This window comes from Nicotiana tabacum, chromosome 11 (assembly GCF_000715075.1).
Source record: "Nicotiana tabacum cultivar K326 chromosome 11, ASM71507v2, whole genome shotgun sequence".
NCBI lineage: Eukaryota > Viridiplantae > Streptophyta > Magnoliopsida > Solanales > Solanaceae > Nicotiana > Nicotiana tabacum.
This window is the reverse complement of record NC_134090.1, coordinates 180,441,115-180,462,391: the sequence shown is the minus strand read 5'-3', so window position 1 is coordinate 180,462,391 and position 21,277 is coordinate 180,441,115. Positions and strand designations below refer to the sequence as shown.

Genomic DNA, 21,277 nt, shown 5'->3' with positions numbered 1-21,277 from the left:
CTCATGAATTTAATGTTAAATCTAAGATATAATCACAAAATATAGTTGAAAATTGATTAGAGACACTTACCCAATGATTTGGAGAAGTTTGGGTCTTTGACAAATCGCCTATGGAGGTTTAGGGTTTGAGAAAATTGAAAAATGGGTAAAAATCCCGTCAAAAACCTCACTTAACAGGTCTCAGATGTCGCATTTGCGACCCAGGGTTCACAATTGCGAACCATTGAAAATTGCAAACAAAGCAGGGCTAACAGAAGTCGTATTTGCGACCAAAGTTTCGCATTTGTGAACTAGGCATCGCAAATGCGTTGAAAAAGTTCACATTTGCGAATACACCAGAAACCAGCAATTTTCCCGACACGAAAATGAGCATAACTTCCTCATACGATGTCCAAATTCGATGATTCTTTTTTCTATGGCTCCGTAATTTTGATATGGATCTAATGGTTCAAACAAAACTGAATTTTGATCTCATTTACTCAATATGGTATCATTTTTGTTTGAAAAAACGACGATGAAGCATCCAAAAACAAGCGCAACATAGCCTAAACCTATCCGAAACTCACCAAGCCCTCGAGGCTCCAAACCAAACATGCACACAAGTCTATAAATATCATAAGGACTTACTCATGTGATCAAATCATTAAAATAATATCAAAAACTATGAATTTAACCTCAAAACTCATGATTTTCTAACTTTACAACCGGACATCCAAATCACGTCAAATCAATTTTGATTCTCACCAAATTTCATAGATAGTACTTAAATATAATAAAACACTTGTACCAGGTTCCGGAACTAAAATACGGACCCGATGCTAACGAGTTCAAACATTAATTCACTTATTTATTTCCTTTAAAAACCAGCACAAAAATTTTCTTCAAAAATTGTTTTCTAAGGCTAGAGACCTCGGAATTCAATTCCGGGCATACGTCCAAGTCCCATATTTTACTGTGGACCTATCGGGATTATCGGAATACAGATCCGATTCCGTTTACCAAAATGTTGACAAAAGTCAACAAAAAAACTAAATTTTAACACTAGAAATTACTATATTTTCATATTTTCACATAAAATTTTTCCGATTTCATGTCCGGACTGCGCAGGCAAGTCGATACACATAATATGAAGCTTCTCATGACCTCAAACTACCGAACCGGACTCAATTGCTCAAAACGATTAGTTGGGCCGTTATATTGAGAGTAAAAGCACGATGGGTGATGTCGTGCAATTTTTATTCATTATACTTATTCATTTTCATTGGTTGGTGATTTATTTGACTATCTTATGTTGACATTCCTGTTATAGCTATCATATCATGTTCCCCTTCACATGTCCCCTCCCAATCCTACATGTTTGATCTCTATTTGTTGCTATATTGCACGTGTGTGTGTGTATAATATATATATATATCTTTGTTTGTACAGGTTAAATTACGTTAGGGTCGTGTCATAGCCTCTACCTCGTCGAGGTTAGGATCGACACTTACCGAGTATATTAGGTCGGTTGTACTCATACTATACTCTGACTTCTTGTGCAGATTTTGGTAGTGGTTCCAGTTGTCCGTGAGGTGCATCAGCTCGGATTGGCATATTTAGAGACTTGAGGTAGATCAATTGATGTCCGCAGACCTTGAAGTTCCTTTCCTCTTTCCTTATTTACTGTTCATTTTATTCGAAGCAGTTGTATTTATTTCAGACTCTATTTGTAAAACTTCTAGTAGCTCGTGCACTTGTGACTCCAGATCCGGGACCGTACCTAGACCTTTTTGGTTAGTTTACCTTTTCGCACATCATTTCAGCTTTATTTCAGTTTAAATAGGGTTTTTAGCAAATATACCACTAGGCAGGATGCCTAGTGGCTAATATATAAATAAAATCCCAAAATGGGTCAAAAGCTTACAAGATGTCCAAACCAAAATAGAAGTTGCATAAAGCTACTAGCTACTAAAAAGATAGAAAAGCTAGTCTATTGAACTAGCTATTACAACATTGTCCGTTGAATGCTTCTTTCTCTTATTAGTGTATGTGAATCCAATTTCCAGTGGCAAATATGAAGCTCTCACCAGGCGCCAAGATATGTAGTCCATAGGCTAAAATGAATTCCAAACATCCCCACCACAGAATTGAAGCCAGCATAGTCTTCCAATCATTAGTGTTGCTACAATATAATCTCCATAGGTAGTGTACTGAATCTATCCAAGTATAAATCATGTGCTCGCTCATCAATATTATCATGTAAAAGAGCCTGGCTACACCTGTCTTGAAGCTAGCTTTAGGCAGGCTTTGCAAGGCAAAAGCCAGGCTGGGGCTGGCTTTAGGCAGGATTTGCAAGGCAAAATCCAGGCTGGGGCTAGCTTTAGGCAGGCTTTGCAAGGCAAAAGCCATGTTGGGGCTGGCTTTAGGCTGGCTTTGCAAGGAAAAAGCCAGGTCAGAGCTGGATTTAAGCTGGTGACGCCAGGATAATGCTAGGCGAGGGCTAGCTTTAAGCTGGCGACGCCAGGGTAACTTCAGGGTATCGTCAGGATTTAGCCTAGCCGTCGCCAGACCTGTGGAGCTGGTTGATTTTATGATCTTATAAGCTCAGATCCTTCTCTTTCTGAACCTTTAATGTAGAAATCATACTAAACATTTCTAAACCATCCTCAGATTAAGCATGAAGACATGCTAATACCATTGAGAAATGATTTAACAATCTCCAGAAATTCCACATAACAGATTCAACCTTTTCATTAACATTTGAACATATCAAAAGTAGAATAAATTTCACCATTCAATACCTGCTTATCACATTGTGCCTGTACAGTATCAAAGCACCCCCAGAATGAGCATGTGACCAAGCTAATACCACTGGAAAGTACCTTAATAGCATACAGAATGAGACATAAAAGAAACATGCAAGTATGTGTAGATTCCAATCCTCTGAAGCCATCAGTCTAGGGCTCTTCTCTTTGCTATTCTAACCTTAAGGTTAGGAGTTTGAGACTTGTCTAAATTAATCAACCTCCTCCCTGCACTAGGCAGTTCAAAAAATGAGTAAAACTCAGATGTACCTAAGAAAGAAATACAATGTTAGCTATAAAATCTGCCACTGAGTTGCCTTCTCTGAACACATGTTGAAAGATCACATTGAAGTTGTCCTTCATCTATATAATTTTCTTCACATCATTTGAAATTACCCAAGGAGGATCCCATTCCCCTTCTATCACTTTCTTCATCACTAATGAATCAGTCTCCAATATGAGAGGGTGAAGATCATGCTCCACACAATATTCCAATCCTTGAAGAATAGCCTTAACTTCATCCACCACATTAGTTGTCACCCCCAGGTCTACTTCCTTTACATACACCACATCACCTTCATTAACACAAAAGCCTAATGATCTAGGACCGGGAATTCCTTTTGAGGCTCCATCAGTATTGCATTTGTACCAACCATGAAAAGGAAGCTACCATGTTACTCTTGTAGTGATCAATATAGGTTTATATCCTTCAAAATATTGAATTATGTCTGGCCATAATAATGGAATATTAGGCATCCAAGCATACCTCACCCTTGCTAGTTGATGTAATGTCCTATTGATCTCATGAATCACCCTATTTGTGGACATCGAACCCCCTGTTTACCTGCATTTCTTCTCTTCCAAAGTTCCCAAGTGATGATAGCTAGTACTGCTTGAAACAATGGCTTTAACTTTGGACAACATTGAGCATAACACCAACGCCTTATAACCTGCTTCAATTGAATCAATAGCATAGTAATTCCAGCAGCCCCCATGAACAAGTTTCATACTTTAGAGGCAATAGGACTTGTGACAAATATATGCTCAATAGATCCTCTTGGGGCTGCTGACAACACTAATACCTCGACATCACCATTTGCCCTTGCCTTCTCCACATGTCATCAGTGGCTATTTTCTGCCTCCACAATCTCCACAACAAGAAGGATATCTTGAATGGTAAGCTTTTAATCCACATTAACTTGAATTCCTGATTAGGTTGAGCCCATATGCCTTAATATTTGCCAAGCACTGCTAACACTGAACTTGCCTGAAGGAGTTGGCATCCAGTATGGCCTATCCCAATATCCCTCACTACCTTCATAATGCACATTTAGCCTTATATGTTCTGCAATTTCCTCATTGAAGGTTTGATCTAGCAGCTGATCATCCCATGTTTCACCTTGCCGCAATTCTGCCACATCTTGAAGATCTTCATTGATTGGAAAGTCTTTAGGTAATATGTGATAAAGTGCACCCAATCCAATCCAATTTTCATGCCAATTATTAGTTGTTCCACTCTTCAATTCACATAGGATCTCATGTTCTACTTCTTCCGTAGCATTCAGCATTTGTCTCCAAACATGAGACCCCCTTCTAAACTGCACCACCGTTGGTATCTCCTTCTTGTAATACTTATTCCACGTGAAATTAGACCACAAAGATTTTGTGGTCTTAAACCTCCTCCATAGTTTAGCAAACAATGCCCTCGACACATCATGTAAGGACCTAAAACCTAGGTTCCACTTCCTCTTTAGGAAGGCAAAGATTTTGCCACGAAGCCCAATGTCGGCTTCTCCCTTATTCCTTTGTGCTCCATAAGAACCTAACAAAAATCTTATGAAGATGCTCCAGGATATTTTTTGGGGGATGAAGGATTGATAATATGTGGACTGGCATACTTTGCAACACACTAGAAATGAGTGTTGCCTTTCCTCCAAATGACAGCAACTTTCCTTTCCATGAATGCAATTTAGCCTTTACTTTCTTGATAAGTTCCTCATAATATTCCTTCCTCCTTCTATTGTAGAAACGTGAAGGTAATTTACCTCTTGCAAATCCTGTAATAGCTCCAACCGCCTGGCATAATCCATTAGGAATCTTTCAATACATATAGTATGAACTCTTTGTTGATCATCTGGCCTGATATCTTCTCATAGTTTTTCAACACTGCCATAATCTTGCTCAAGGATGGTGGATGAGCAGAAGCAAAGATTATAGTATCATCAGCATATGCTAAATGGTTTAATTACTTAAAATGCTTAAAAATGGCAAATAATTTACTCTAACGCTAGCTTGCCTAGCGAGTGAAATGTTAGGTGTCATCACGGTCCCAAAGATGGAAATTCAGGATCGTGACATGCGCATACATAAATTAAATATGATAAAGTTAGATAATACCTATACACATATTAACAAACACAATAATGTTTAAAATATAATGTAAAGATAAATTGAGATAGATACTAATTATCAGTGGCTGTCACGATAAGAACATTATTAACTAAACTAAGCCTTAGCAATACCATTTTAGGAATAGTTCACACGTTATACACGTTTTTATATAAACTAGTCTTAGGGTACGCGCTTTGCGCGTGTTTCCTCTATCAATAAATATACCGTCTTAAAAAACTAAAATAAATAGCAAACAAAGTGTTTGAGATAAAAAAAAAAAGTGAGTTCCTAAAATTGATAGAATTAATTACACTTTAGCTAGTTCAATAAAAAAAGAAATTATGCATCATAGAAGTCTTTACAATTATGTGTATCTTATAAAAATTGTTATTATTTTTGGATCTAATATCGGGAAAAAAAAGGTAACACAAAAATACTTACCACAACTCATCAAAGATTTTGGTATGACTAAACATAAAAATATAAGCTTTTGGTCTTTTTAAGATTTGGGATTGATAGATTTGTCCAATAGCTCTTAGAAAAAAAAGGTAGATGTGACTAAAATTTAAGAATGATTAATTTTGAACTAATATATTACAACAAACAATTAAATGCATTAAAAATATACAGGGAGTTCAATTTGTAGGAATATTTTTTTTAGGTAACTAACAATTTTATTAATCACCAGTAAAGTTTTACATATTCATAGCCTGCTTATGCTTCAGTAGCTATAATCTTACAAGTTCCAAAAACCTACATAACTATTTCTATGAAAACATGAAATGTTATACCAAACTACTAATCCCAGTGGTGGCTCTCACGTTAAAAATATAGGCTACTTCTCGTGCAAAACTATCAGCTTCTCTTTTCAAATAGCCTCAGGTTCCTTTCAATTCAAATGACATGAGTTATCTCAGCATATACCATCAATATAGAGTTGAGCTCTCTGTGTCCTGCCCTTAACCCATTTTGTCACCCATTGCATATGTTGGTCTCGGTTATCTTTCACAACATCCTGTCTTTGCATCCAATGAAGGATTCTTTGCCATACTTCATTTGTAAAGCGACAGTTCACAAACAAATGTTCCATGGTCTTATCATGATTTTGATTTTGTAGGAATGTTTAAAAAATTAACAATTATTATTGGCAACTCATATAGAATATAATTTAGCTTCTACTTTTTCATCTTTATTATTTCAAATTTGCATTTTTACCGATTTGACTCTTAATATTATGCAATAATTGATTTTACTTATTTTTTTATTTTTCACTGTTAATGCACTTCTTATGGAACAAATATATGTATCCTAGGAGTTTTTTCCATTTAAAAAATACTCTTACTTATATGATATTTTTTGGGGAAAATTGAATTGCATTCTTTTGCTACTTAGCTAATTTAATTATTTAATTACTCCCTCCATTCCAATTTATGTGAACCTGTTTGACTGGGCAAGAAGTTTAAGAAAAAATGAAGACTTTTGAAATTTATGATCCTAAACAAGTCAAAAAAGGGGCCCATAGTATTTGTGTGGTTATAAAAGTTTTTCATTAAGGGTAGAATTGTAAGTTTAAGCTAAATTGTTTCCAAATTTAAAAAGTGGTCATTCTTTTTGGAACGGACAAAAAAGAAAATAGGTTCACATAAATTGAAACGGGGAGAGTATTTATTTTAAGCATTAAAGAAAGTGATTCTATTTAGGAATTTTTACCTCCTATAGCAAAGGTTAACACCTTATTTATTTTAAATAAATGTCATTTAAAAAAATTATATTCTATAGATACCTTTTAATGTTTATAGCAAAATATCTAATTTTGGTTACCTCCTACCCCTAAGCCACTAAATACCCTATTCAGTTACATTATTTTCTTTCTCTCTCTACTTTGATACATGTCATTCTCTTCCTCATTCCCTAAAAACACGATGCTCAATCTCAACATTTCTCTCACCCACATCTAGCTTGGTAAAAAACAACAAGTTTGCTTATTAAATTGAATATTTTCTTCAAAACCTCCCATGTCAAACGATACCGTTGGAGACGGATAAAATATCCAGATAAAAAAACTAAGGCTTTTCTTGGAATGAAAGAGGGAAGGAAAGAGTGATGAAAGAGCAGAAGTAGAAGGGCAAAGGAGATTCAGTAGTATGGTAAAATCAAAAAGGTAATGCAATGAAGAAGATTCCAGATGGAAACGAAAGGATGAGTTTTACGATCTGATGGATCGTCAAAAAATCGTCGGCGAAAACTTAACAATTTCTTCTTCCTGTAATTTTGATGTTGAATTTGTAATTTTGATGCATGGGAACAGTGAGATTCAGGGGTTTTGCTCGATGGCGGATTCGCCAGAAATTAGGGTTTGTTCTTGAACAAAGACGATGGAGTTTGGGGCTGAGCAACTTGATTTTCTACTAATATATTTCAATGTATTTTCAACATATCACGTTGTATTTTCATGTATTTTGTTGTATTTATTGTCTTTTTTTTCATTGTAATTCAATGTATCTCGATGTATTCCATGTATTTTATTGTATTCACTGTCTTTTTTTTCATTGTATTTCAATGTATTCCACTGTATTATATGTATTTTTCGGTTGAGAATCTTTTTATAAACTGAAAATACAAAATTTGTGTGTTATAATTGAGTTTGTTGAGTTATATTAGGAGTCTAGTATGTTAATTGATTCACTTTCTGTTTAAAAATAGTGTAATCTCCCGTTTCACGCTGTGAATACAGTCGAATACATTAATCTATCCAGCTGTAATCATATGTTTCACGCCATGAATACAGTCGAATACACTCGAATACAACAATTGATTAGCTCGACTTCCCTAATTCACGCCTATTTTTGCTACTGTATTCATGAATATAGTAGCTTAAATACATCTAATACATCTTATAACAACAGAAAACGTATCTACAATCCGTAATATAGCAAATGGTATCTATAGATAACTAATTACCACTAAAAGATAGTGCTTTATGAAAATTTCTCTTCTATTTATAACACAACCTTCTATTGTGGTTGAAAATTGCGCTTACCTCTCTTATTTTTATTTTTTATAATGAAACAAAATTCACATGACAATATATAATAGCATCTATGTAATGTTCCAAATTGCCCTTCAATGGCATTAGATATTAAATACTAAATTTAGTAACACAAAAGTCTTTACATGAGTACAAAATAAAAGTATTTGCACTTCCAAAAATGATAAAAACATGGATTACAACTCTTTCATCTCATGCTTGAATTTTAACCTATTCCATGGTTCATGTTGCATATTTATTTACCTAAACTGAATATTGATCTTTAGAAATGAGATAAAATTAATCTTCTATATATTCGGTTATTCCTATAAATTTATTTATTAATATTATAAAATTATTAATGTACGATGAAAATTTATACTCCTAATTTTACTGTGGTAATGTATATTAAAAATCTAAATACCTAAAATATGTCATGTTATAAAAGACACTAGAAGGAAAATAGGCCAAAAATAGTTGAAGAAACGAAAGCAAATATTTCAAACTCAATTTTAAAATTGACTCCTTCGTTTTATGTATAACATGTAAAAATAAATACTTAGACAAACTTGGCCAAAAAATAAATTAGCTAATATATCATTTAAGTATTTAAGAGAAAATTCAATTAACGGAAAAAAAATTATAACTATTGTTCTTTAACTTTTATTAATAATTTGATGTTGCTTTTAATTTTGCCATATATAATGAGTATTTTATTTTTGTGTTATATATATAGCTTACATGTGCCTTCTTTTAGTAGCTTCAAAAGTAGGGCTAATCTAACGGAAAAAAGGTAGCACAACGTATTTTTAATCTCTAAATTTTGAATGATAAAAAAATATTATAGTTTACTACAACTTTAATATTAATGGGCTTTAAATTAAAAAAAACTTATATTAAATAAAAATTTAATTCTCTACATAATTCAAATATAGAAAAATTTAAATTACTATTTTGTCCAATATGAATTCTATTTTTAAAGGACAAAAAAGGCAAACGACATTTCGCTAAATGCCTTCGTGCTTTTAATATAGTATAGATATCCCATTGCTTTCAAAGATTGCTAGAGCTATCAAAATGGGTTGGCCTCACAGGCCAGCCCAACCCGACTCGCTACTTGGGTAGGGTTGGGTTAGGATTTTTTAGCTCATTTAAAATTGAGGCTTATAAGCCCGGTCCAAGTCAGCCTATTAATCCTTGAGGCTTGATCGAGGCTGGGCTTGGGCTGCCCCGGGGCGAAAAATTAATTAAATTCAAACTAATTAACTATTAAATATTTAACATTTAAGAAAAAGTAAAAACTAAAGTAGTTATTAACTATAATCTTCATTCCCCAACCCTAGATTCCTAATTTACCCTTCCATATCAATTAGAATTTAGATTTTTGACAGGTATGTAATATGACAAAATTAGTTTTTCTTTTGCTTAATTAATAAAAAAAAACTCAAAATTTTTTAGGTCCACATTTATCGCGTAGAGCCTATTAAAGAGAAATAGCTATTCACTAGGAAAATTTTCCATTCCTTAGGCGCAAAATTTGAGATCGTACTTTTGGTTAAAGTTATCCATCTCACCATACTCTTTTATGGTGATTTGGATCTTTCAAACTTTCAATATTGCCTTGAATTAAGCCTCCATTTTGTATAGTAAATTAAACATATAATAAAAAAATTCCCATGTCGACGCAGAATTGCAGCTTTATTTCTTGTGACAAATTGGATAAGATGGCAAATAGGATAGGGACGAGTATGGCATCTGTATTTTTTGCCTCCCTTATACGTTGCTCTTGCATTAACATTAGCACTTTTCATGATGAAGATGATGAAGAAGAAGCCAAAGATCGCCCTCTTTTACTTACAAAACATGATTCTTTCACCTACCCACCCCACTCTTCCACCCCTAATTCTAAGCTTCCTTCTTCTTGATTTATTATAGACGTGTTGTTTATGTGCTATGTTGATCGGATCATTCAAAAATGTCGCTTGATATGTGTTGGATCCGTCAAATATTATTCACTTTAGATGATCAGACAGGGGTGTGGCAATATTATGGAGGATCAAATCAACCTAGTCTATGTGCATGCAAAAAGCATATGCTATGAAGATGATAGTTGTACATTCTTTTTACGGCATGGGAGGGAAGTTACGATACACACATTATCTATGTATTATGTTGATCGGATCCTCCAAAAATGTTGTCTGGTATGTGTTGTTGTATCCTTTAAAAGTTATTCACTTTAGAAGATCCGACAGAAGATGAGGCAGCATTCTCGAGGATCCGAACAACTTAGTATATGTGCATGCGAAAAGCATATGCTAGGAAGATAATAGTTGTTGTTTTTTTTTGTGGGGGGGGGGGGGGGGGAGGGTCACTTGGGATTAATTATGGAAGGAAATAATCAAGGTACAATATGGAAGGCATGGTTGTAGATTTGAAAGATTAAAAAAAACTTTTTTTATTAAAAAAACTTTTGCTTTCCTTTTTGTTTTCTTTTCCCCTTGTAATTAAGGATGTTGTAAATGTCCAAATGGTTTTATGGAGATTAATGATTGATAAAAATATAATTGTATGTGTAGATTTTGTTTTATATTTATTGCAGTTTGGTATCAGTATGTACCCAGATTGGCAACTATTTTTCCTTATGGTTTTTAATTAAGAAAAAAGAAGAAACAAAAGAGACGGAAATGCCATTGTTAGAAAGAATACTTTAATGGAAAAAGAGAGTAATTAAACTTTACAAAAATATGGGGGAGATCATATATACTTTTAAGGGTCGTTTGGTACAAAGGCGGGATATTCCATGGGATTAGTTATCCCACCTTCTATATGGGATAACTAATTCCTCTATTTTAATGTAAAAATTATCTCGCGATTAGCTAATACCCCCTATAAACACTGATATTTTAACATATCAAGATAAATCATAAATTCAAGACAAACTCTTGAATATTTGGAGTTTATTAGAGTTACTTGGTGGCTACTCCACCCAAACCCTAATTCATGCCTATAAATAAGGCTACATATGTCCTTCAAAGACGATATCAGCAATTCCATAAACTCTCGGAATATGCACAACGAGATCAAATATGAGGTCTCCGAAATTCCATAAAACTCTTGGAATATTCATTAAGAGATAAAAGACATGTCAAATATGTCTTGCTTAAAGCCCTACTTTCGAGAAATACACCGCTAAGGCCCTCGAATCACCTAGAATAAATCAGAGGAAAGAATCAAGGAATAAACAAAATTGTAACATGTAACGTTTATTAATAAAATTCTTTTTTTCTTTATAGTTGTTTGTGATTGCAGTTTTATTTTTCTGCCCAAATTTATTGCAAACACCCCCAAACCAAATTAAATATGGAATAAAATTAATCTCAAACCTTATCCCGAGATTATTATTCATATTCCATATACCAAACGAGCCCTTATAGATGATTTAATTAGGGCCCTCGGAGTGGTAGGGTTAAGAAGGCGTGCAAAAACTGCTTATGATTTTGAGTGATAAAAATGTCGAGAAAAGACCATAAAAAACTACAGAACTTTTTTCCTTTTGGTCTCCTTTTAATAGGGGCCTATACAGCCCATGCACCATTTTTCTTTGATTATTAACCTCATATTTTTGAGATTAACTTTAGTTGCCCTAATCATCTTGTCATCTCACATGTTGTCAACTTTGATCTTCTCTGAATCTACGTACACACTTTACTTGCATGCATTGTTTGCATGAGATAGTTCAATTATATCCTATATTGCTCGAACTCTCTGAAAATGTCGCTAGATGTGTCGGATCGTCCAAAAATAGTACACTTTTGGATCGGAGGATCTGACATGGGTGCATCAGCATTTTGAAGAGTTCGCGTTTCTAGGTTTTAGGATATGAGTTCACGTAAACTCATACTTCTCTCCCTAAATCATGTATAATAATATTATATTTCTTCAAAATTACTTAAATATATGTGCGTGCACCCATGCTCAAAGACTCCTATGGTGAAATAATTATCGAGTGCACTTCTATGAATAAAATTGGCGGTTCAAATTCCACTTCGGGCAATCTTATTTTCGGTACAAAGTATAGATATATACGTGAAACTCAATAAAATTTTAAAAAGAATATAATTTTGAACCTATAATTTCAAAAGTGTAGTGTGTTCCTGGTAAAAGACTAAAGTTAAACACGTCAAATGTAAATTCTAGATCCACCTCTTCACGATAGACGATAGTGCACCCATCCTCTTGAAATCACGGATCCGCCTCTCATTTTAAACGACACAATTTTCTTAAGCACGAGTTGATAAATTATAGATGCAGCTTGTTTATTACTCCCTCCGTTTCAATTTATGTGAACCCATTTGACTGGGCACGGAGTTTAAGAAAAGAGAGAAGACTTTTGATCTTGTGGTCTAAAATGAGGCACATATATTATGTGTGGCTATAAATCTTTGTGTAAAGGTAAATTATTTCCGAATAAGGAAAGGGGTCATTCCTTTTGACACGGACTAAAAAGGAAATAGGTTCACATAAATTGAAACGGAGGGAGTAGTAGCAATTGTAGACAACTGTAGCACTTGTATATGATCATGCCATGGCCCTCATTATATAATTTTATGAATTTATGTTTATTCTTTTGATGGATAAAAGGACACCAAGTGGGGTTTTAATTTGTTTGTGGGGTGTGTATGTTTGTGTTGAGGAAGTAGTTGTCCCTACTCAAAAGTGCAGGATCGCACGCATATTTCTCGACTTCTCTACCTTCACAAGGTAGGAATAAGGTTCCTAGACCCCGCTTGTGAGATTACACTAGATTTATTGCTGTTAAAGATTCTATGTCCAAATTCACGCGGTCAAATTTAACTTGTTTGTCTCTGGAAATCTACAAATCGCCACTAAATTGAGATGGAGGTAGTATAAAAAAAGGATGCCTCTTTTTATATTTAATAAGTTTTTAATTTCAACATTCTCATTTTACTCACAATGACACTCCCTTATACGAATAACATGACTTGTTTAAAACCACAAAATTCAATGATATTTTTGATATGTTATACATATCTTTAGTTCAAGACCACAAAATTCAAAAGTCTTCTTTACATTCTTAAACTTCTTGCCCGGTCAAATTAAGACACAAGATGAAAAGAAGGGAGTAATATTATGTAATAAGCATGGTTTGGTAACCCATAAATAATATTAAAAAAATAACATGTTACATGTATAAATTTAAATCCAAAAAGAAAATGTTAAGTCTGTTCAGGGACTATAATGAGTTATACAAAAGTCCAACAACTTATTATTATAAAAAATCATGTGAGAGAAATCATGGAAGCTACCAAATATAAACATCTATAGCTAGACAACATCTCTCTTCATTGTATATATTCATTCAAGCCTCAGTAATATAAAACATGTCATCTCCTTAGAAAAAAATTCTCCTCCTGTCCATTTGTTTCTCCAACTTTCAACATGATAAACTTGGTCAATACATTATTTATTTACTTCTGCTTAACCTTTTTACTGTACAGTAATTACAGCAACAGTGTTAAAGGTTTTACATCACAATGGCCAAGAGGCAGATCAACAAAATTCTATGACTTCAAGGTTTAATCCTCTTGTTTTACCTAGTTTCTTTATTTACTCAGTGGTTATTTTTTTATAATCAAAATGTTATTTCTTCTTTTGCAGGTGCAAACAACTAGAATAACTAAGCTATGTAACACCAAAGACATTCCAACCATCAATGGAATGTATCCAGGTCCAGCTATTTATGCTCAAGAAGACGATAAAGTTATCGTCAGAGTAACTAATGAATCTCCATACAATATCACAATCCACTGGTGATTAATCACAAACTGTTTCCTTATGTTATTTCACAAACCTTTTTCTTTCAAATTATGGCAAACTTACCTGAGCTTTTGAAGATTTCCTCAGGCATGGAATCCGGCAGAGGCTATCGTGTTGGTATGATGGCCCTTCTTACATTACACAATGCCCCATACAAACTGGACAAAACTTTATGTACGAGTTTACTCTGGTACAACAGAAGGGCACATTTTTCTGGCATGCTCATGTTTCGTGGCTTCGAGCCACTGTTTATGGCGCCATTATTGTTTACCCTAAGAAGGGTGTCCCTTACCCTTTCAAGTTTCCCTATGAAGAGCATATCATCATTTTAGGTACATTGATTCAATGTATAAAGTTGTCTTTTTTCTAGAAGAGCTTAAGTTCTATACATTGACAGTATATTAAATATTTACAAAATCAGCTCATTTGAAAGGTTATTGCAGGCAACTCTATTTAATTTATTGACCACCTAGAGTAAATGGTACGTAACTTGCTATAAAACGTAATCTTACACTGGTAGTGTAAAAAAACTATGCACTTACTGTGTATAAGACGTAAGTCCTTTTTGGAATAGGAATGTTATCAAGAACTATTTTCTCAATAACTTATCCAAAAACAATCTTATTTCCAAAGAGTTTTTTAGATGATTTAACTTATATACACGGACTTCCTGAAACTGTTTTACTGTTCTCAAACTTGGGAATATACAGGAGAGTATTGGATGAAAGACATCATGCAAGTTGAGCAGGCAGTTCTAGCTAGCGGTGGAGCGCCCCCACCTGCTGATGCTTTTACCATCAATGGCCACCCCGGCCCTAACTATAATTGCTCCGCTAATGGTAAATTTGACATCCATTACTCAACTTTTACTTCAAAACTTTTAACTCAAAGAAGAAGGAAATATGATTAAGCTTCTCCCATTAATGGGAATATTTGTTACTTTTAAACCTCTCATGTTAGCTAAAAGTGTCATGATTTGTTTCAGATTTTTATAAAATAGATGTGGTTCCTGGGAAGACATACCTGTTAAGGATAGTCAATGCAGCTTTGAACCAGGAGCATTTCTTTGCCATTGCAAATCACAAGTTGACAATCATTGAAGTTGATGCAGAGTACACAAAGCCATTGACAACGGACCGAGTCATGGTCGGTCCAGGTCAAACCCTAAATGTCCTAGTCGCTGCCGATCAACCCATAGCAAGATATTCAATGGCCATGGGACCTTACCAATCTGCTAAGAATGTCTCATTTCAAAACATATCATCAATTGCTTACTTCCAATATTATGGTGCCAGAGAAAACGACTTAAGTTTATCTGCAGCTTTACCGCGTTTTGACGATAACCTTGCAGTTAAGACAGTCATGGACGGGCTTAGAAGTCTTAATCCTGTAGCTTTTCCTAAGGAGATTGACAAAAACCTATTCTTGACAATTGGACTAAACGTGCAAAAATGCCGGTCCAAGAATCCCCAAAAAGATTGCCAAGCTAAAGGGGGTGGAGTCATGGCTGCTTCAATGAATAACATCAGCTTTATTAAACCTAACATCTCAATTTTAGAAGCTTACTACAAGAAAATCAATGGGTACTTCACTCAAGATTTTCCCGGGGTACCCCTGAAGTTCTATGATTTCGTGAACGGGGCACCTAATAACGCTCCTAATGACACAAATTCTCTAAATGGAACTAGAACCTATGTCCTTGACTATGGGACTAGGGTTCAACTTATTCTACAGGACACCGGAACTGTCACAACGGAGAACCACCCTATTCATTTACATGGCTACAGCTTTTATGTTGTGGGCTACGGTACCGGAAACTATGATCCGGAAACAGCCAACTTCAATCTGGTAGATCCACCATACATGAATACAATTGGAGTTCCAGTAGGTGGATGGGCTGCCATTCGATTCATTGCTGACAATCCAGGTAATAATTTTTAGAAACTAAATTTCATGTCTTTATTATTACAGTCTATTGTACTAAACTCATGGTTGGACCATTTTCATGTACAGGGGCATGGTTTATGCACTGTCATTTGGAGATACATTTATCTTGGGGCTTATCGGTGGTGTTCATTGTGAAGAACGGGGACGGGCCACTAGAAAGACTTCCTCATCCTCCAGCAGACTTGCCCAAATGCTAGTAGATATATATGTGTTTATTGGGGTTGAGGTTGATAACAACAATTATGGATGGTTTATATTTTTTTCTATTGGAGATTCTTTGACCAACCAAGTGTGCAAGCCTATACATTGCTCTTTTTCTTTTTTCAAAGAATTGGCATTTGTTGAGATTTCCAAGTTTTTTTATTGAAATCGGGACTTGTCTTTCCTGTTCATCCATTTGCCTTTAACATCATGAAAAAGCTGCCCTTATGCGGCATATATACACATGACATAGGCAATCTATGCCCCTTCCTACTCCCCACAAAAAGTAAAAAATAAAAGAAAGAAGTGGACGGTAGGATATATGAACACAGGAAATTGGAAAACGATTAATCATTAATAGGAAATACAATAAAAAGCCAAATGGTAAGTATGAGAACCGACTCCGAGAAGCTGGCTGGCAGCTTACTAGGAACAAAAACTGTGAAGTCCAAACATACCATTAGATGGTAGATAATAAACTTATTACCTTAAGCACTCAGCTTTAACATTTCCTTCAAAGCACAACTGGCAAGTGCTTAGGAGAAGCATTTGTTCATTCAAATTGTCACAAGAGACAACGATACAATGGAAAGAATACCAGGGACCACAAACAGAAACTGAAGCATTAGAGGTTAGGATGAGGTACCTTAGTACGCATGTGCTTCAAATTCAGCTGATTGATTTCATCAGGAACTGTGAAATCTCATTAGATTAGTATTCGCATTTTGACACCGTCATTATATAACAATACAGAGAGAATAGATATTTTTATTTCATCAGATTCAACAGCCTTGATTGATGATGCAAAGCATCATAATGGATTAAACCCAGAACAACTTGGTAGTACATCATACTACAGAAACCAAGAAATGAACAATGATTATATATAATACTTAACTAGAGATTTAAATTCAGCGAGTTTTGGGAATCTAAAATAGGCTTTACTTAAATTCCATTCTACCAACAAATCCATAATGAATCCACAAAGGAACAAGTTATATCTCACATTCTAACGACTGAAGAAATCCCTTGAGGAGAAGGATAAAAGAGTGTCTAGAAACTTGACTGACTACATAACTTGCATGGCTGATACGACTTAACTCCCACTATGACACACAATTTGGCAGATAACTAACTAAAATTATATAAATAGGCCCTTTAATTTTACATAGAGGAATAATCACCTAGCATGCCCTTCCTTGGGGACGCTTCTTGCTAGAATGAGTATTCCACAATCTCATTAAACAAAGTCGCAGTCCCTTTTTTAAGCTTCTGATTGGCATAACCTGAAATACTCATTTGCACAGAAGTTTTGCAAGCAATATCGCGCTCAAATCATGGATCCGTATAGTACAATCAGAAGTAGAGCGCACTGAGGGAGCAAGAGAAGAATACTGGAGGTCTTTGTAGACAGGTATGCAAAACCATGACTAATCTGATTAATAAAATTTTCACACCTGAATTTCCTGTCTCTTATGATTCTGACATCAAATTTCTATAATGTAATGGTAGATCGTATTACATATGAAACGCTGTATTTTAGTTTATTTAGTCAAATAGAACAACGTTCCTCTCAGAATGATGTCAATAGTACTAAAAAGATTCATTACGGTCCATATGCCAATAGTATGATTGGGGTTTTGAACCAGCAATAGTTCAAGCATAATCCATGGGATGACAAATCAAATATCATGGGTTGACTCTATTTTGTGTCCAAAAGTTCTCACCATTGACACTTTGTCCGGCCGTAAATGACAGCCTGTCATTACTCTTCAAATTCAGATAATCAACCTGTAAATAACACAAATACGAAAAAGTTACAGAGGTGATATTCTCGTCTGTGCGAATTACATGAACAGGGAAAACCCGCACCTTCTCAGGGTCCAAAATTAGAAGGCAGAATGCATCAACTGGACCAGCCGAGGGATCCAATGAATCGTGTGATGGTTGTTCATCTAGAGAAGGAATCCCTGGAGTAAGCCCCAAATACTGTAGTCTTGATCTCACCGAACCAGCAAACCAAGCTGCCTCTCTTTGCTGAATTGTTCTTATCAGAATATAAAGAAGAAAATATACTATTTACTAATAGAAAAATTGAGGCAGAAAGTTTAATTACTGTGTCAAGTTGATGAGTCAGTTCTCTATTTTATAGAGATCAACACCACATATAGTGAGATCTCTGCTTTATACTATCAAAATCTTTACATATACATCGCATCTCATTACTTGACCGGTTATGAAGCTAATGTCGTTTGAAGTAACTGGCATTGTCGATCACTTTCTAAAATATCCAGGACTGATGAAGTAACTTGCTTTTATGCAGTCTTGTACCCGGTTATGCTGATTATATTCTTAACATTTGGAATTAACGACAGAATTAAATGCATAAACTGAACAATGAGTTTTGCAGATAATTCAAGGATATCTAGCGCTGAAGTATGCAAACAATAAATTTTGTTGAAAGCGCTGCTACTATTCCACGGTGAAACGAAAGAAATCTTAATACAATCAGAAAGGCATGGTAATTCGACATAGCCAAGTTCTGAATGCATTGGAGCTTTAGCACAGCTTAAAACCGGAGAATTAGGCCTTACTCCAGATAGAGGCATGTTTTAGGTATATTACTTGCAGAACAAAAACAAATTCATGAACTCTCATAGGAATAGGTAAAAATGCACGACATGGTAAAGATTTGCTGGAATTACCTTGAGCTTATCTGGGTCAGAATTTGATGCATCAATCATATCTACTCGTCCATGAATTCGGAATTGTTCCCAAGTTTCAGTGAAATACCAGCATACCTAAGTCATTACCAGATTTTGTTCAAACGACGTTGGAGTAATTACAGAACATTTCAGTTTTTGCAAAAGGTCGGAAGGGAAGCAACTCTGTTGTGCATTTACAAATCAAGCACTAAGGCCAAATTGACAAGCCATAAGAAAAGAAGGAGCTGAATCATATTATATTTATCCTCAGTAACACTGAATTAAAAATGTTCAAAACTTCAAATACCTCTGCGAATGGGCAATGCTTAAGTTCTTCAATCTGCACTGGTTCAAGTAAACTGGCATCAGTTCTAAGCAAGATTCACAACTTAAATTGAAAAAAGAAACTAAACAATCATTTATACTCCTTCCGTCCCATTTTATGTGACGATTGTTTGTATGACCATGGACTATAAGATATTTATGTGATTTATGTTAAATTAATGATAGTAGAAGATAATATTAAAATTTACCGAAAAAGCTAGTTTGACAGAGATGACATCATGTTAACAACAACAACTATTATGTCCCAGTCCCAAACAAATTGGGGTCGGCTATATAAATCCTCACAACCATGTTCCCTAAACTCCGCCAGTGAGAGCTTGCTCGCATTCCCAGTAGGCTGACAGCCAGCGTAAAACTAGATAATTCATAATTAATCCTCACAATACAGATACCATCATATTAAAGAGTTTTAAACTTTGAATAGTTTATATGAATTCTTGAAAGTAGCAAAAGTTTATAATAAAAAAAATTAAAAAGGGTGTCAAAATTTTAAACTTTTTAATACAGACCTTGCGGCTTCGTGAGTCAGTATTAATTTGAATCTTGTTAGTACCATCTTGAAACCCTCTGCAAATAAATAAAAAAAAAAAAACTCAATGGAATGGAAAAAATCTCTGAATTTAGCATTATTATAAGCTTAAAAGGCTGAAAACGGACCTGAAGACAACAGTTCGATTAGAGGGTCGGCCATTGGATCCAACAGTTGCCTAATAATAACAGAAGCAAAATTAGATCATAAAGAACTGATTTTTTGGTAAATTGTATTTAAATAATTAAGTAAAATTTGGAACAAAAATGAAGGGATTTTACGAGCTGAAAGTAGGTGGAATGCTTAAGATGGGAATTGGAGCTGAGGGACTTGAGAAGAAGCTGCTTCCATGGCGCTGTTGCAGAGCTACTCATTTTCGGATTATTTTTATTTTGTATTTTTCAGGGAAAAAGAAAATGGTAAGAAGCAAAAATATTATCCGGCTATTTTTTTAATTGTAGCATTCAATGTTAAATAATTACTCCAAGATGGGTTATTTTTGAATTATTATATAATAAACTAATATTCTTATAGGATTTTTTATTTAAATATTTATATAGGATATGGCTTTCTATTTCTTTTATTGGATATGGCATAATACTCATTTCAATTTTTTTTTTAAAAATTTATATCTTTTATGGAGTATAACTTTTTAAATTTATTTAAAGTTTTTTCTTGGCATATTTTTTATTTAGCTTAATCATGAATACGTACAGTATATTTATTAGTTTAGTACATTTGAGGGAGTGAATTATGGTCTGTTAAAAATTAGTCGACTAACGATGATTTTAATTGGCTAGATCGAGAGAAGAATATAAAATAACAATGAAATGAAAGAGAATGACAAACAGCGATTTTATACTGGTTCGGTACCGGTGTGGTACTTACATCCAGTATCCCTTGGGTCACAAGGGTTCCCTTTAGGTCTTGATAATATTACACCAAGGATGGTTTTGATTCGTTCACCGCCAACGAAGTATAGCAACAATGAAACTCTAATAGTGACACAACTCTCTTTTGTATTCTAGCTCTTCCTATCTTTTGAGACACTGGTAAACTAAAGATTACAGTGTGTAGGCTAAGAAGTAGACAGACTTAGAAAACAGTGTGTGTAGTTGCGCAAGTCTTCCATTTGAACTTAGCAAACTTCTTATAGGAGAGAAAAGAGTCGTTGATTCTTGATCAAAAATAGAGGCACGAGATCTTTAAAAGGATTTTGACCCAAAGGGTGCCTCTTCGAATCCTGCTCTTGGGAAGGACCGGATTCGATCGTGAATTTCCTTATCACAACTTTCATTCACGAGACAATCAAGCCTTTGATTGAGCTTAATCAAGGATACTGAATATTTGCTGGCAATAGCTCCTTGATTTGTAATCTGATTTCCTTGATTAAGGCCGAATATATCTGCAGATTTTTTATTCCTTCTTCAGATCCATTGATTTAGCAATCACATCTTTCGATAGCTTCTCATTGGTTTTCTTTCCTTTTGATGATTCCTGCAAAACAAAG

General features: G+C 34.6%; 2 protein-coding genes across 2 annotated transcripts; one reads left to right on the top strand and one right to left on the bottom strand.

Moving 5' to 3' along the window:
- Nucleotides 1-13,540: 13,540 nt before the first annotated feature.
- On the top strand, nt 13,541-16,191 carry LOC107760106 (laccase-6-like). Its single transcript, XM_016578125.2, has 6 exons — nt 13,541-13,797; nt 13,882-14,033; nt 14,128-14,372; nt 14,751-14,879; nt 15,026-15,967; nt 16,054-16,191. Exons 1-6 carry the CDS (start codon nt 13,663-13,665, stop codon nt 16,182-16,184), a joined length of 1,734 nt encoding a protein of 577 aa, XP_016433611.1. The 5' UTR covers nt 13,541-13,662; the 3' UTR covers nt 16,185-16,191.
- Nucleotides 16,192-16,324: 133 nt separating this feature from the next.
- On the bottom strand, nt 16,325-20,200 carry LOC107760107 (pyridoxine/pyridoxamine 5'-phosphate oxidase 2). The gene is made up of 8 exons (XM_016578126.2): nt 20,049-20,200; nt 19,896-19,945; nt 19,748-19,805; nt 19,201-19,233; nt 18,894-18,989; nt 18,061-18,225; nt 17,916-17,979; nt 16,325-16,881 (listed from the first exon to the last, which is right to left on the bottom strand). The coding sequence occupies exons 1-8, from the start codon at nt 20,139-20,141 to the stop codon at nt 16,814-16,816; spliced, it is 627 nt and encodes a 208-aa protein (XP_016433612.1). The 5' UTR covers nt 20,142-20,200; the 3' UTR covers nt 16,325-16,813.
- Between the last annotated feature and the right edge of the window lie 1,077 nt (nt 20,201-21,277).